At 40.8% G+C, this 16,038-nt stretch overlaps 2 protein-coding genes across 2 annotated transcripts; both read right to left on the reverse strand.

Annotated features, from left to right (window-relative positions):
• Positions 1 to 755: 755 nt before the first annotated feature.
• On the reverse strand, positions 756 to 1,689 carry LOC310814184 (uncharacterized protein; the record flags this gene model as incomplete). Its single annotated transcript, XM_083683484.1, has 2 exons — positions 756 to 791; positions 1,030 to 1,689. The coding sequence occupies 2 exons, from the start codon at positions 1,687 to 1,689 to the stop codon at positions 756 to 758; spliced, it is 696 nt and encodes a 231-aa protein (XP_083539610.1).
• A 328-nt stretch (positions 1,690 to 2,017) lies between these two features.
• LOC310814185 (protein AHNAK2-like) lies at positions 2,018 to 16,035 on the reverse strand (the record flags this gene model as incomplete). The annotated part of the gene is made up of 9 exons (XM_083683485.1): positions 2,018 to 2,053; positions 2,431 to 2,805; positions 2,888 to 3,057; positions 3,217 to 3,370; positions 3,508 to 3,624; positions 3,787 to 3,897; positions 4,076 to 4,125; positions 11,072 to 11,160; positions 15,992 to 16,035. 9 exons carry the CDS (start codon positions 16,033 to 16,035, stop codon positions 2,018 to 2,020), a joined length of 1,146 nt encoding a protein of 381 aa, XP_083539611.1.
• Positions 16,036 to 16,038: the final 3 nt, after the last annotated feature.

A 16,038-nucleotide genomic window follows, 5' to 3' on the forward strand; every position in this document is an offset into this window, starting at 1 on the left:
TTTACCTTCAGTTTTGTGTGTATGTATGCTTTGTCCTGTGATGTCAACATTAGAGCTTTCGTTTTCCACAGTGTTTACCTTTGAGGTTTTAATTTCAGGAGTGTCAGATATTACCACTGATGCCTGCCCTTTGCCAAACTTGCCAAACCGTGGCAGTTTAAAAGTTGGAAGTTTACTTTTGCTTGGTGATTCCTTCATGTTCTTGTCTTTAATGTTTTCTTCCTTTGTTATTAATGCTTCACTCTCCATGTTCTTTTGCAACAAGGGGTCTTCATTTTTAAGATCAGTTGATTTCATCCCTTTGATGGTCAATGATAAATCAACATTTGGCTTTGACATCATAATATCTGTCTCTGGCATTGATTCTGAGTTGAAAGAGTCTATTGTAGGTGTTTGAAGTCGTGTCTCTTGGGTTTTGACTTGGGGAATTGTAAATTCTGATTCTGTCACCTTGCTGAGATTAATTTCAGCCTCTGGCATGTTCATGTCAGTGACCTTAATATCTTCCTTTTGCATAGAGGTGTCCATCTTTGGTAGGTCTATCCCAATGTCTGGGAATCTTATATTTGGTTTTGTGATTCCAAAGCCAATCTTTCCTTTCTTAGACCTCCGATCTAACCCTTTAGTGCTAGTTTCAGGATCCAAAATCCCCTTGTCAATAGATCCCATAAGGTTGTCATCAATGTTGTCACATGGTTTTTGGTTATCAATAACAGCTTTTTGTTCAGTATCTTTGGAGGATAGTAAGGGTATTGTTACCTGAGGTAGGTATTTTCCCTTAAAGGATATAACTGTGGATGGAGATGAGGTGTCTTGTGAGCATTCTCTTTCACCAGTCTCACAGACTTCAACATTTTCCAGCTCAATGTGTGGTATTTGAGAATGTCCTGTTTGTTTTGTAGCTTCCATTCCAGGTATCTCGAGGTCTTCCCGTTTAAGGAGTTCAATTTTGATTTCAACATCATTTTCTTTAAGTTTGTTGATGTTTGCAGCTTCATCTTTGTGGTTTGTGGGGTCTATATGTGTCACAGTAATAGGCTCATGAGTACCTAGATCAGGAAACTGATTCTTTGGCAGTTTGATTGTGGTAACGGTGGTCCTGCTCAACTTTTCTGGGGAGGCACTTATGTCAGACTTCCAGGTATATGTATCCTGCTTTGCCTTTGTGTCTGAGATTGTAGATAGGGTGGTGCCTGCTGTCACATGTATTCTTTTTGCATTCACGTCTGTCATTGTGATTTCTCTGTGAGCAGGCAGACCTGAAGTGTCAAGCTTTGGCAGTTTGAACCCTGGCAATTTGGCGACAGCCTCTTTGACACGGTCAACATCAATAGCCAGTTGTACAGTTTGGGCCTGAATTTCTCCCTCGATAGGATCGGTGAATGCTGCTTTCGGCTGTTTGAACACTTGGGTCTTTGTACCAGTTGATGATACATCTTCCATGCCTGGTATCTCAATATCTTCACGTTTGGGAAGTTGAGTTTTTAGAAGCTCATCCGTTTTGCTTTTTACAACATTCACATCTGTCATTTTTATGGTCACATCAGTAACAATGTCAGCAGGGTCCATCGTCGGCAGTTTGAACTTGGGAGTGGTCTTCGTGCTAAGTTCCACTAAAACATCATCAATGTTAGCCTCTGTAGATAACTTTGAAGCTTGTATTTCCATCTGTGAGTCCATAATATCCATAGTAGGTTCCATTATGATACCAGTGACCTTACCATTTCTGCTTATTTCCTGTGCATCTTTTATTTCAGCTATTGGAATATAAGGTTTGCCCACTTCTGCAGTGCTGGGAAGCAAACCGCACACTTTTTCTTTGCCAATCTGAGGGGATTTCCTGAGAAGTCCAACATCTGACATGTCAAGGGAAAGGTCTACTTTTGGCATGCTCATTTCCATGTCTGCTGTCACAGAGTTAGTGGAGATCAAAGTGTCAATTGGGAGTTGGTGCCCCTTTTGGTCAGTATGGGATACAACAGTGGGACTCATCTCTGCATTTTCATATGCAAATGGTTCAGATGTTCTGAGACTTGCTCCTGGTGTCTTCAGTCTTTGAGGAGAGGATTTTATTGTTACGTCTTGCTTCTGTTTGGATTTGCTCTTTGGACTTCCATCTGCTTTTTCCTTTCCCTTAATCCTAAACTTTAATTCTGACCTTTCTTTCTTCTTCTTTTTCTTTCCCTCTGGAGATCTTTTGCTTGAGGCACTTTCTTGGTTAGCAAGAGCAATTGTTATGTCTGTGGTTTTCAAAGTTGTCTCCAAATTGATGAGTTCTACCTTGTGTTGTTGTGTGGTTTCATAGCCTGTCAGGTTCTGAATTGTGTACTCACTTTTTGTCTTGGTGGATTCAATTTTTTCTGGTTCATCTAACACATATACTTGAGGTGTTTCCCCAGATGTGCTCTCTAAACCCTCAGGTGAGTGTACGTTTGTTGCATCTTCAGTCTGTTGTTTTTCCATACCCTCCAAAGGTCCTGTTGTTGGTGCCTTTGTGTCCTCATCTGGCTGTTCAACAGACTTGCTTGTGCGGCCCTTCATCTTCAGGCCTGAGAGCTTAATCCCATGCCTCTTCGTCTTGGCTTTGACAGCCTCCTGAGATTTGATTGGCGACTCTGTGTCGCTGGTTGTGGGACTCAGCTCCAGCTTTCTCTGCTCGTCTGCCTCAGAGCTACTGTGAGACCTCTTAAAACGGGACTTTCGACCTTTGCCAAAAGAGGGGAATTTGGGCCAGGAAATCCGGGCATCACCGTGTCTTTTGGTCTTCCCCTTTCCCCTCATTTCTGGAGAGGAACTCTCTTCCCCCTGTTAGACAACAAACAATAAAATGTCAATGCTAGACATACCGCTACTGTAGAGAATGAGGAGAGAGAACAATGGCAATTACCTGATTGGTTTCAGATTCCAGGGCTGATTCACTCTCAAGGGTGGATGTCTCTGGTGGCTTGCGTTTCAGACAGAACTCCATTTTGTAAGGCTGGGCATGTTCTAGAATCTGAAGGGCGTCCTCATATGTGACATTGTCAAAATACACTGTGGCGCTGAGTATCTGGTCACCTGAATGACAGAATTAAGTGTTGGGAATTTTAAAGACACATAGAAAGATCAAGAAAAAGATGAATATATATATTTTCCAATCCTATTTATTGTAAAAAATACTATTTATTGTAAAAATACTATTTGTTGTAAAAGTATCAACAACTGGAATATGCTTACCCTCTTTCATACACAGGTTCTTTGAAGCTGGCGACTCTGGCCTCACTTCCTTGATGAAGATCCCATCTTTTCCTCCTCCGCTCACAACAAGACCCTCGGCACATGCCTCTTTTGCTGTTTTCACTATCACTCCAGATTCTGGGCTGTGAATTTCCTGAAAAGAAGACGAAAATCTCTGTCAAAATGAAACAGAAAAATCTCTTTTGCATTATCACTATATAATTCACCACTTCAAAACAACCTTGAAGAATATGAAATTTCCATGAGGAATATGCTGCAGAAATGTCTAACCTCCAGCTGACTCATCTTGGCAGTAGAGCGCTTCTCAAACAAGGACCCAAACACCGCCCTTTTTCCTTTTTTTCCACTGCCACCTTTATGGAGTGGGTCATACAACTCTGCTTCACCCTAAGAATGTACACAAAAAGAATCAGAAAATTGGATCAAATTCACAACAACTCTTAAATAATAGGCTGTGGCTACCCATAGCCACTAATTGATAACCCATAGCAACCTAATTGATAATAAGAGTAAATTAGACAAATGAGGGTTAGATGAAGTGTACCGTACCTGCTTATCAGTGTCTATGTATTTTTCCGTCTCAGGGTATTCATCCACAGGGGAGGATCCTTGAGGACGAGGTCTCTCCCCCTCTATGAACTGAGTTGGCTCTTCAGATACCTGGAAAGTAAATGTACAGGTAATGAACGCACCAAACACATTGCATTGTTTGCTTTTGTATATATAGAACAAAAACATTCAGATATGTGTCCTACAGTCTCTAGAATTCATGGTGATGTCCATATGTTCACATTTACAGTAATGGATTTACTATTATGACATCAGTAGAGCCACTTACTGAATCATCTTCTGCATCCGGCTCTGGTCCCCTCAGCCTTCGCCCAGCCCCTATTCAAAACGTGAAAACAATAAGAACATACAATTTAAAGCAATGAAGAAAACTGTTCTCAAAAGATACATCTTCACACTCATACAGATAATGAGAAATCAGGGAAATACAAACATTCAAATGAACATAAGGATTACATTTATTTTACATTATATGAATAATGACCAAACAGTCTCAGAGCGCAGTGAACTGAAAAGGGGCATTAATCAACAGGGCTTGATTTTGCACTGGAAGCTTACAGATCCACCCTGTCTGACCACTGGAGCAGTGTTGTTTAGAGACACTGGAGCCCAGGATGAGATTATTGGGAGTTCTTCCTGGCAAGAATTCCCTAAGGGACTGGCCTCCGCATATGCCTGTTAAATGATCCACTCTATCGATCTGGAGATTTGACTTACAGACACTGAGGCTGGCGTCAAATTCTAGGTAAAAAGAGAGTATAATTTCAAAATGGATCGCAGCTCAATCAATGTGATATTATTATCAACCCTGACGTGAAAATCATGCTGTGATACTTTTTTACACTGTAAATGTACCCCTGCTATAATGACACCTCAGTATCAATTTCTGAGAGAACAAAAACATATTCTAAAGCTAACTGATGTGTCAATACTTTTTTTATTGTAGTTACACAGTCTTAATGACCACAGTCTTAATGACCACAGTCTTAATGACCACAGAACTTCTCAGTGCTAGCATGTTTTCCATCGCTCTTTAGAAATCTGAATAGGAGGCTTTTTGAGAGATCAGGACCGCATCAACGTATGAGGGCCACATTCCTCATACCAGAGATGGCCGACAGAACTTTGCCAACTCTCACCCAGGGCTGGCCCTCCACATTCAGACCAGGTCAGGCCCATATAATAATAACTGACTTAAATAACTTGCTGTTTCCACCACTCAGCCATATATGCCACCACAAGACTAGATCTGGCCTGCAATTGTCTGCTGATTGGGATGCATGTAGGCCAGATGCAGACTGAACACCATGTCACATTGTGTATAGCCATGGACTTTGGGTCTCTAGCACTGCCAGGAGAAATGGTTCACCATAGAACTAGGTTGGTTTCCATGAAACTTAAGAATGTATTGTATCTGCTACATTAACTGTTTTGCAAGGCTTCCTATTACTTACGTTTTTGGATTAAATGAATTGTGTGATAAAAATAGCATTCATTCACCATAGAGAGCTCAACTGCCAATAGCAACTGTAATTGCATCATATTACAATCAAGGGATTGGGATTGTTCTACTTGTATCTACTACTGGGTCAACAATGATCTAATTTTCAAACAAGCCTAACAATATAATCCAAGCTGTAACCACCAGTATCCAAATTGATATATTAACAATTCCCCCATTGTGTGCAAGTCCAGAGTTGCTCAGCATGAGCAAAGAAGTAGATGACGCCCATTGAAAGCTAAAGCTAAAAATACAAAAAGAAATGAAGCAACACAATTCAAGGAATAACACACACCTTTTGCAGTATGAATTGTTGGGTAGAAGAATGAATTGCTATGACTACATGCAGTACTTTTATCAAATACGATCCACATGTACTGTAAGAAAAAACAAACACACTTCGCAACATTCAAGAAACAGAAATGAACTGACATTGTGTGTCCTACTTGTAAACATCCTGGATTTGAGTGATAAGTCTCACAATGCTGTGTGTGTGAACACCTCCTTTGGGTGTGTTATTACTTTTGCAAGTAAATTATGAGGACGAAAGCTTCAGATGGCTCATAGATAAGTGCCGTATCACACTATGTGGTAGTAACAACTTTTAACATCACCATCTTGTGAATTCTGGTAAAAGCTACAAGTACACACACTAACTGAAATACACTCAGCTGACAGTGTATTTGGAAGCCAAATAAAGTGACTCTCTCTCTCAAGAAAAATCTCACCACACTGATAACAGATTCACTACTCTGGCCTCTGATTGCTCTCTGACATGCTACAGTCTAGATATAGCTGTGAAATATATAACCATCACATCTACATAATCACAATGCCAACCACAACAGTACACAACAGTACACAATCATCCCATCAACCATGCATGTTCTATTCTGACACAAGCAGAAAACATCTCAGGGAATTCCATGGAGCAATTCTTATAGTATATAGAGGACTCACCTGGTGTAGATATCTAACCTTTGGAGGTACAGCTAGCAACGTGCTTTACCCGTAAAGTTGCCTCACCCAAACTACACTCTGAACCATCAGGTTGATTGCAACTGCAAAAATAGCTGATGTGTTTTTGCTCCAGGATAGTGAGAAGGACCAGCCTCTGATGGCCATATATTGGTACTGCCCACTTTTTGGGTTTCAGTCCAGTAACAGCATAGTCATAGGCAATTTTACAACAGTATGAGTAATACACAGCAGGGAATAGTCTGCCCTGTTTCCGGATTTATATTGCAAATCACCTGTTAAGTGATTGTCAGGAGACACCTTCTAAACATCGAATTCAACCCTAATCTTTATTTGATATGGTATTGGATTGGATTTTCCAACCTTAATGTGAATTGACATTTTTGTCTGCATATTCCACATCCATAAATAGTATTCCCTATGTTCCCCCTATAAGGGATGTCCAATGTAGATGTGAGTCTCACAGGGTTTACAGTATGTAGTAATCTTACTGGGGCTTCTTCACAAGGGCTTAATACACAGTTTTCATCTGAGAGATTATCAATATCCATACATGGCTAGGGGTAAGAGTAGTCCTGATGGGGAGGTTCTTGACTGAGTAGATTGACAGTATGCTCTGTGTTCTCTCAGGAGTAAGGGTGCTTCCCTTACCAGAGGTGAATTAAAGGGGATACTTCAAATCAGTTCACTCACCACATAATTACCGAAATGCCAAACACAACACACTATTGTGTGCAATTATAGAGGGAAATTCACTTGCTCACTAAAGCACCGTGTCCCGTCCGAAGGAATTCCAGTACGATACCAAACCAATTAGTTATCTCAGGGGGAATGACTAAGACTTGATAATGTACAGATAATGTGCCCTGAGTAAATAATGGGACAGTGAAGCATTTATTCTCCTTTTGGCTCTACAGCCCAAAAGTTTGGATTTTAAATCAAACAATTAATATTAGGGTGAAGTAGAGATTGTCAGCTTTTATTTGATGGTGCTACATGTGTACATATTGGTTTCACTATTCAGAAATTACACTTTTTATGCATAATCCCCATTATTAGGCTGAAAAAATGCTAAAACCTTAACCTAAGAAGTACCTAAAAAGCCTGCAGAGGTCTGGAAAGGTCTCGTGGACAGATAGGAACGTTTGGAGGAAAAAAAGAATCTACCCAAGATTCCGTGGAACATGTTGCAGGGGGTGTCAGGTTTGGGCATGTGTAGCTGCCACTAGAACTTGTGCCACTAGGACAGCAGCTGCAGAATGTATTCTGAAGTGTACAGAAACATCTTGAGTCTGCCTGAGTGTAAGCAAATGCATCCAAATTCATTAACTGATGTAAATAGTAAATAAACAGTAAGACAATGACCCAAAACATACTGCCATAGCAACTATGGAGTTGTTGACAGCCAAAAGTGGCCAAGTCAATCTTCAGATTGAACATGCATTTCATTTCCTGATGATAAGATTTTAGGCAAAAATACCTCAAAACAAACAACAACTGAAGATGGCTGCAGTACAGGCCTGGCAGAGCATTGCAAGAGAAGAAACCTAGTGTCTGGTGGGGTCAATGGATCGCAGACTTCAGGTAGTTATTGCATGCAAAGGATTGTTGACCAAATACTAATGAGTGAATGAATACGCATGAGTGCTTATTTTGGATATTTCATGAATCTGTCCCATTACTTTTGGGTACCCTGAAATAGGGGGATTATGCATAAAAAAGTGTTGTGATTCCTGAATGGTTGAAATCAATATTGTACAAAATCAAATATCATCAAATCCAAACTTTTGGAGTGTAGAGCCAAAAGGAAAAAAATCCCATTACTTATGCAGGGCACTGTGTTTCATGTTATATTCCACTTCATTTGCAGGACTGGCATTAGAGACCGGCAGTCAAGGTGGAGACACTCCCTAATCAAATATTTGTCATATGGGTGCTGCAGAGGCTTGATAAGAACATTACCCAATTGAATTCACATACAAAACTATGAATGATGTTGTTTAGCAGGTAATATCTAACCCTAACCCCATAAAGTCCTACAAAATGTGGCAATCTACCTTTTAAATACCTCATACATTTAACTGGTTATACTGTTTGTTGCAGTCTGAGTGAGCCCGTTTTCAGTTGGCTATTTCAATAAATATGCAAACATTTTCATACACAGGGGCCCGACTCACAGACCCTTAACGTATGCACTTGCTCTGTTCAGTTCATCCTCTGCTTTTTAGGAACCAAAACACATCAACTCCAAGAGGCAATTACCACAATAACAGAAAGGGCGCAGCATATGAGAGATTGTACAAAACAGTGCCAGGAATGTTGGAACCTTTCATTGTGCTAATCTAGCATGACACACATCGGGTGCAACTGCGCCATTGTGTTTGGGTGTGGCCACTCTCAAAGCTTGCATCTACTGTAGCAATAATGTGGTATTGAATAGGCAATTGTACAGCTTCTGGGGCTGTCACAATCTCCTCCTTCTGTTGGAACTGGACTTTATACTTAATGAAAGAACCAGTGTCATTACCTGTTCATGAATGGAATTAGACAATTAAATGTATGTCGGCATTCATTATTTTTCATGAGTACATGTTTAGCAATGTAGCTGTTGTGTTTGTTCAGTATGTAACAGGAGCTAAATAACTGTTTTGGAATTCTATATGTCTAATGAGAATATTACAAAACACAAATACTACAGCTTTTTTCTTTCTCTGTCATGTTCAAACAACTTTCTTCTGAACATAACCAGCTCCCCCATGACCACTAATACAGAAATTAGAGTGCTATCTATCCTAACACGGCCTGCACTTGGGCGGGCCCTGGGATCTGGCTTATTGACCAAACTAATACAGTTGATTACTTGTCCCGTATTTACAAGGAACCAGGACTTAAATTCCTACTTATTTCTTTTAACAAGACACAAGCTCCTTTCACAGGGGGGTGGCTTGTTTGTATCCAAATTATAATCAGATTTCAGTCACAGAAAAATAAAATAAAACTGAATTCGATTTTCCCAACTGATCATGTGAACATGGGACCCGGGACCATGGGACCTGGGACCTATTAGAATTTGTCTCTATTCCTACGGGATGCCCTTCTAGTACAGATGAAGGATTCCGTGTTGGGTCATTGAGATACTACTATAGCAGAGCACAAGACAATGGATACGTGTAACTAAAAGGCAAACAATGAACCGTAAGGAAACAACCATCCAACATTATGTGTACAGAGCTTGATAAACATTCTACTCAGCAATATTCACCAGACTGTCTGTAAGAGACTCTTGATGTCTTTGCCCTATAATGGCTGTAATATCAATTGATTTTCAAATGGCTCCACTGTTGAGTGGATCCTCAGAGCCAACACGGGCACAGGTTTCCACTCAAGGGAGCAGAGCGGGCACTTATCGCTCCCTCTGCCCCACCATGGCATCTGTCCTTCTAAGGATTTAGGAATTTACTCTCCGTAACCTTGAACCTGCACCCAGACACTGAGCACGACTAAAACTCTGATCTCAACATACCAATACACCTCTGAAAATTACATTTTTACAGCAGTATTGTCCTCTTAAGTGTTGCATTATGAATATGCCGAGAAACCTACGATTACCAAAGTGTCAAGATGTATCAAAGTCACAAGTACAGTGTTGTTCAAATGAATTAAACCAATTCTGTAGTTGCAATGGTTGCCGAATCTGCTTCTGAAGTAAATCAGTTAACCTCGATAAAATACAGACTTTAAACAGGGGCCGTGTACAAGGCTTGCCTCAAGCTAAAAACATCAGACACTGGCTAAACAAAGATTCTCTTCTCCACTGTCTGTCATTTAGAGTTGTTTGGTTACGGGGCTAATTTAAGCATCTGTTTTGTGTGCAAGGTAAGACAAGGGCAGTTCATATTGACAGACTAAAACTCCTGAAAGACTCGTTCACCATTGAGATGCTAGAGATTTCATCATGGTGAGTTTTAATGTAACGTAATAGGCAGAAAACACTTTTTCGAATACGTCAACAACCCAATTGTCTTTTTTTTTCAAAATGTAGGAAGCGTATGCTTTGACACAATACTCGCAAATCTTGAATCTAACGAGAAAAACAAAAGCTATTGCTTCAACATGAAAGGCTTAACGTCAGAGTAAACACACAGAAAGCAGTTCTACACCGACCAATTAGAGTTGAGAACTATAAGTTATTTTTTACTTTCCATTGTTATTTTAAATTAATTCTATATGGTTTAACTCCCTTGTTGTACGTAATACAGAAGTATCTTCTCATAAACTCTCACAGTGAGTAATAAATATCATATCCTCCACAATTTGTGTCAATAAAACAAAAGAAATGCCTGTGCATATATAGCAAATGTGCATATATGGTTTTTGATAATTGATTAGGCAAAGAGTAGAACATGCACTAGTCACTCCACTATTTACATCAGTTAAGTTTGCAATCTGTCTTTGATAGACAGATTAGTTAGCCCCGCTTGAACTCTTAGCTTATGTCTATACGCCCAGAGAAAATAAACAAAAGTAGCCTACAAAGCTGCGTTATATACATGTATATCTCAAGCTCATCCCTCACACTGCAGGCACACCCAAGCACACACTGCAGACACACCCAGGCAAACACTGCAGGCAGCAGGTCAGTAGCACGGCTCAGTGCTCTCAGCCTCAGCCTCAGCCTCAGCACCAGCCCCCCAGGACAGCACACTCACTCGCATAGTGCTGAATCAGGGAAACATTCAGGAATAACAATAGAAACAGAGAGAGGGGAGAGAGAGGGATGCCCACCCGTGCCCGGTGAGCCGTGCCAGTTGGGGAAGGCCAGGTGGAAACAGTCGCACATGATGGCGGTCCCCTGGGGTGGTGCGGCCGGGGTCCTGGGGGAGTGGGGGGGTGGCCCTGGGACAGGCGGATGGCGGCAGCCCTGGCTGCCGAGGAGCTCCGGCTGTTTCCCTGTCCTGAAGTAGCTGGAGCTGCAGCCTCTGCCTCTGCCTCCTCTCGGTCAGTCGCAGCAGGCAGGGATGAGTCGCAGGACGAGAGAGAGACAGAGCAGAGCACGCGAACGAGCAGCGCTAGAGAGGGACTTCTGCTGCATCCACGCTCAGAGCAGTCCACACTGGAGTGAGGCAGGACTGTCCTAATCTCTCCTGTAAACACAGACCTCCGTTGCAGCACGCTAACCCAATTATAGGAGGGGCTGTCCCCCACCCTGCACTCAGCCCCCCCCCCCCAACTGCACCATCGATCAGACTAATCAGGTAAGGACACTCAGGACAGCGGCTCTTGGCTCCAATAGGGCTTTCTGCCGGAGAAGGGAGAAAAACATTTTTGTTGAGGCGCATAATTGAATTTGACACCATACACTCCATGGATTCATATCTCTCAGACTAGCTAGGAAGGCAAAGATAAAGATAAAGGAGAGCTGAAAAGGACCAGACAGATAAATGTTGGCTTAAATCTAGGTGCAACAGTGGATTTTGGTCACCAAAAGTTTGGTGGATTTTTGGGTCTTGGGTGTATGTTTTCAAACTGATGCTACCTGTTTAATGATATAAGAGTTGGGCTCAATAATAGAGTATGAGCTCACTGAGAAATAGCAAGAGGTGCAGCTGCATACTCAAACAGGCCAGACAAGCAGGACACAGCGTCATAGGGATAACACAGTATTCTAGACAGGGATGGTTCAGCATAAGCAATGTATCAAGCACGGTAAAGGTGCAGTACGTTTTGTTGAGTCTGGTCAGCTGTGTGGGACAGGGACCATGACTACTTGCTGTATTGTGTCTGCTGTCTGATTAAGGGTAGCCAGAGGCTGTGGTGATGTTAATCTAGGTTATGGACCTGTTTTAGTTACACATCTATCACTGATCACTGCAACCACTGATTTCTCTACCTTATCTTTAGGTGCTGTTATATCTAACTGTCAGCACTAAGTGTCGTCTTGCCCTAACCCTAACCCTAACCCTAACCCTAACCCTAACCCTGTGAGTGAAACTAGGAGTGCATTAGACATGTCTGGCTTGCCGAGTGCCTTCGATCAATATTGCACAGATACAAGGCAGAGTACTCTAAATGTGAGTCAGGACTGTCTTTTTCAATATCGTATTGTTATGCAGGTATTCATAGCGATGACCAATAATGTGCACTTTTACAAATTAGTGAGCTTTAATGCTTTAGTTTATCATTATTATGCGGACGGAACTTAAAATTCGGTTTTAAGACACACTCAATAGGATGAAAAAAAGAAGAAGAATAAGAAGAAAAATAACAGGCTCATCAATTATTTTGGAATATATGTTTAATATTCAGATACATGCCACAGTTTATGTTTCCTGGTAACGTTTCCAGGACAAATGCAGATGGATACTGTTTGCCTTCAATGCTTTTTTTAGACTGTTAGCAGCAAGATGATACTGCATTAGCTTTTGGCAGAAGATCAAGCAACAACTCCATAGCAGAATCAATTCTAGGCCTGGTCGAAAAAAACAAGAAATTCACTCTGCTCACCAAAACCAGTAGTTCCACCCTCCTGAAAAGCACAGGGACGGTAATCTACTGTATTCAACACGGATCTATTGATAATCAAGTGCATCAGACAGATAACATGGAATATAATATCATAAACAAAGATGTCAAACTGTATTGTGATCTGTCACTGTCACAAACAAAAAGATAAAAACCTCACACTTAACGTCACGTAATGTGCAGATGTAGACCTCACAGCGAAGCCTAATGTACAATGTTACCCTGATCAGTTCCACAAAACCTGCTGTAGAGAAGAATTTGAAGTATGTGTTATCCTGAGAGAGACGAGGAGACGCTTTGTCCCCCAGAGAGGTCACTGCCGTCCAGAAGAGCATGAGGTGATACATATTCAGCTCCATGAAATGCACCATAAAAGCCCGACCTGATGTTCCCAGAGACATCCAGGCATCACATGCCATTGGTAACAACAAACCCTGCTTATATACAGGGGAGAGACACATACTGAACATGCTGTACTCTTAGGCAAACAACAACTTCTGTCCATGACTACTCCGTTGGAATCTGAGCGGTTCATAACATCATGAGATTCTAAGTCATGCATATTTATGTTTTTTTCATCTGTATCATGGACAGGACATGAGGCCTTGATGTCTGTCATACGTACAAAATCAATGTTATGCACATCTTCCCTCTCATAAGCAGCATTGCACAATGGCCCATGTTCAGTCTCAACCTGAAACTCTCAAGAAATTCAAATTAATTTTAAGTAAATTTCCTTCTAAACAATCATGTCCTCTGTGTTGCACAACATGGTATTAATCCACGGAAACTATACAATCCCTGGAACTCGCCTGCATGCATTCCACACCACAAACCTGATCATTCAGAAAATAAATAATGCATTTGTGTGTGCATGACATCGTGCATTGACTTTTAGCATTGTCTATGTGTAGTACAGTAAGTGCGTATGTCTATAAAGGAAAGCTGCATGATGGGGCAGTAGATGGTCATGTCCTCCTCAGCGTCCTGACTGTACATATAAAAAATCACAGACATGGGAGAGAGGTAAATATGTTCTCATAATCCTCCATTTCCACACATTGTCTCCATATCATCTGAGACAGACACATTTTAGATTATCCCTCCGCCCTGGCAGAAGGTAACCCATGTCCTGTGACTTATGGGGGAGTAGCAAAAGAAAAAAAAATGAATGGAATGAATAAATCCACTGTAGTGTTTTTCCTGGGGAATTTTGAGGGCAAGGTCCCATTACCATGGCTATGCCTCAAGCACTCGGTTTGTTTAGCAAATTATTAGAAGAGATAAAGAATCACTCTGATTTAGTGTAATTGAAAACATTTTAATTTAAAAAAAATATATGAACCACATAGGGCCACTGTAAGGATTTGTATAGAAACTCTCATTCTTATACTGATAACTTATTTGCCAAAGACATGAGGCAAGGCTGCCTAACTTAACATCAGCCCACTGTAATGCCAAAAAATGGTTGGAATGACGTTATGTTCACATTGACATCAGATAACCTAGGGAACACTGCTTGATAAAGTTCAATAGACACTGTAGCTAAACAGATGTGAGGAAACAGTAGTTTTGAGTCATAAGGATTCATGTCTCCCTGAACTTGCGTTGAATGTCTGGCAGTTGAGGTTAAAGTCAACCTTTACATTATACTGGAAATCCCATATGCTTCAAAAGCCCTATAAGATCCCAGCCAGAATGTTGTAACAAAAGAGAAAAAAGTGTGTTGCTGCATGTCATGTAATAACCAAATAAATCATGATGGAGACTCAAACTTTTAACCTCTACACCAATTCAAAATGATGTTGAGGAGAGAGTATGGAATCTATTTGGTTTAGAGTCTACGTGAGAGCAGAGACTAATAACTTATACTCTGCCTTTAATTACCCATGTTCATAATTCATTTTGAGAAAATTCGATTGAAGAGCGTAACCCATATAACCCTGTAGCATAGTATGGCTCTTGTTGAACAGAGAAAAAAGACGCTCTTGTTCCATGTTCCAACAGACAGATGAAGGTCACACTGTATGTGTTTATTGCATGCCGCGGAACAGGGTTCTAAAGCTACTGACCATTTAATTCAGCTATTCATCAACATTAGTATACAGTGACATGACATAAATCACTCAAATCAGATAAAGCAATCAAAATAGTTGCAATCAAATTTTGTAAATGATATTGCATTTTTTGGAATTCAAATAGTGTGGGCCCTTTGTATCCAGATTGCAAGTTGGCCATGGTTTAAAAGGTCATTATTGGAGCTAACATGACCTCATGACTATTTTTGTTTTGCCTCCATTTTGGCACGGAGGCCTTGGCAGTGACCCACTGTCAGATATTTCCTCCCTGATTTCCTATTCCAATTACTGAGTTCACATGGCGTTTCTCGCAATAAGGTCAAGGCCTACGAAAGAATGCACTTTCCAGTGTCAACAACTTCTGTCTAAGAGCCTCATTACACCAATCATACACAGTGGTAAAAAGTGTGTACTCCTGAGAGTAGAATGTAGCACTGATTTTCTCATAGAAAGGATTATTGTTTGGTAGGTCAAAATAGCCAATTCAAGTGAAGTCAACAGGAGTTGAAATCCATTCATTGTACAATGACACTTGTGTTCTATGCATAGCTTGCAATAATGCACTTTATGCAGTGTGATGGTGTCTAGACCTTGTCAGAGGATATAGAACAAAAATGTGCCTGTACAGATTCAGTTTCTATGGCATACCTTTACAGGGTCACACATTTTTATTAATTGGAATTACTTTGTCAATTCAGTCAATTTGAGAGTGAAGCCTCTGTACATAATAGGCTATAACATCTTAAGAGATTCATTTCATTATACAGTGTATTTCAGTCAATCAGGTCTGGCCACTTAGAAGTTACCAATCCTGAGCACAGTAGCCATGTATTATCTTAGACCTGGGCGCCCTCTATCTTTGTTTAAAGTTTAACCCTGAGGCAGACCTCAAAAAAGGTAAACGTACCGAATGTGATCAAAGATTTGTCAATAACTTGATTGATAACTTGTAAATAACTTTTTTGTTTTTTAAATGATAATAACTAATAATAACCTAATATTGACCTTTTGTTTGAGGTTTTAAACTCACGCGATGAAACAATATGCCACAAAAGTCTCATAATCACCCCAGGCAACACCGACTCCATTGATATGCTCGGCTCACCTGTCAGGTGAAGTTCGGCCTTGCCTCTCCCGGTCACACGTCATCAG

The sequence above is a fragment of the Argentina silus genome, assembly GCF_951799395.1.
Source record: "Argentina silus genome assembly, chromosome: 13".
NCBI lineage: Eukaryota > Metazoa > Chordata > Actinopteri > Argentiniformes > Argentinidae > Argentina > Argentina silus.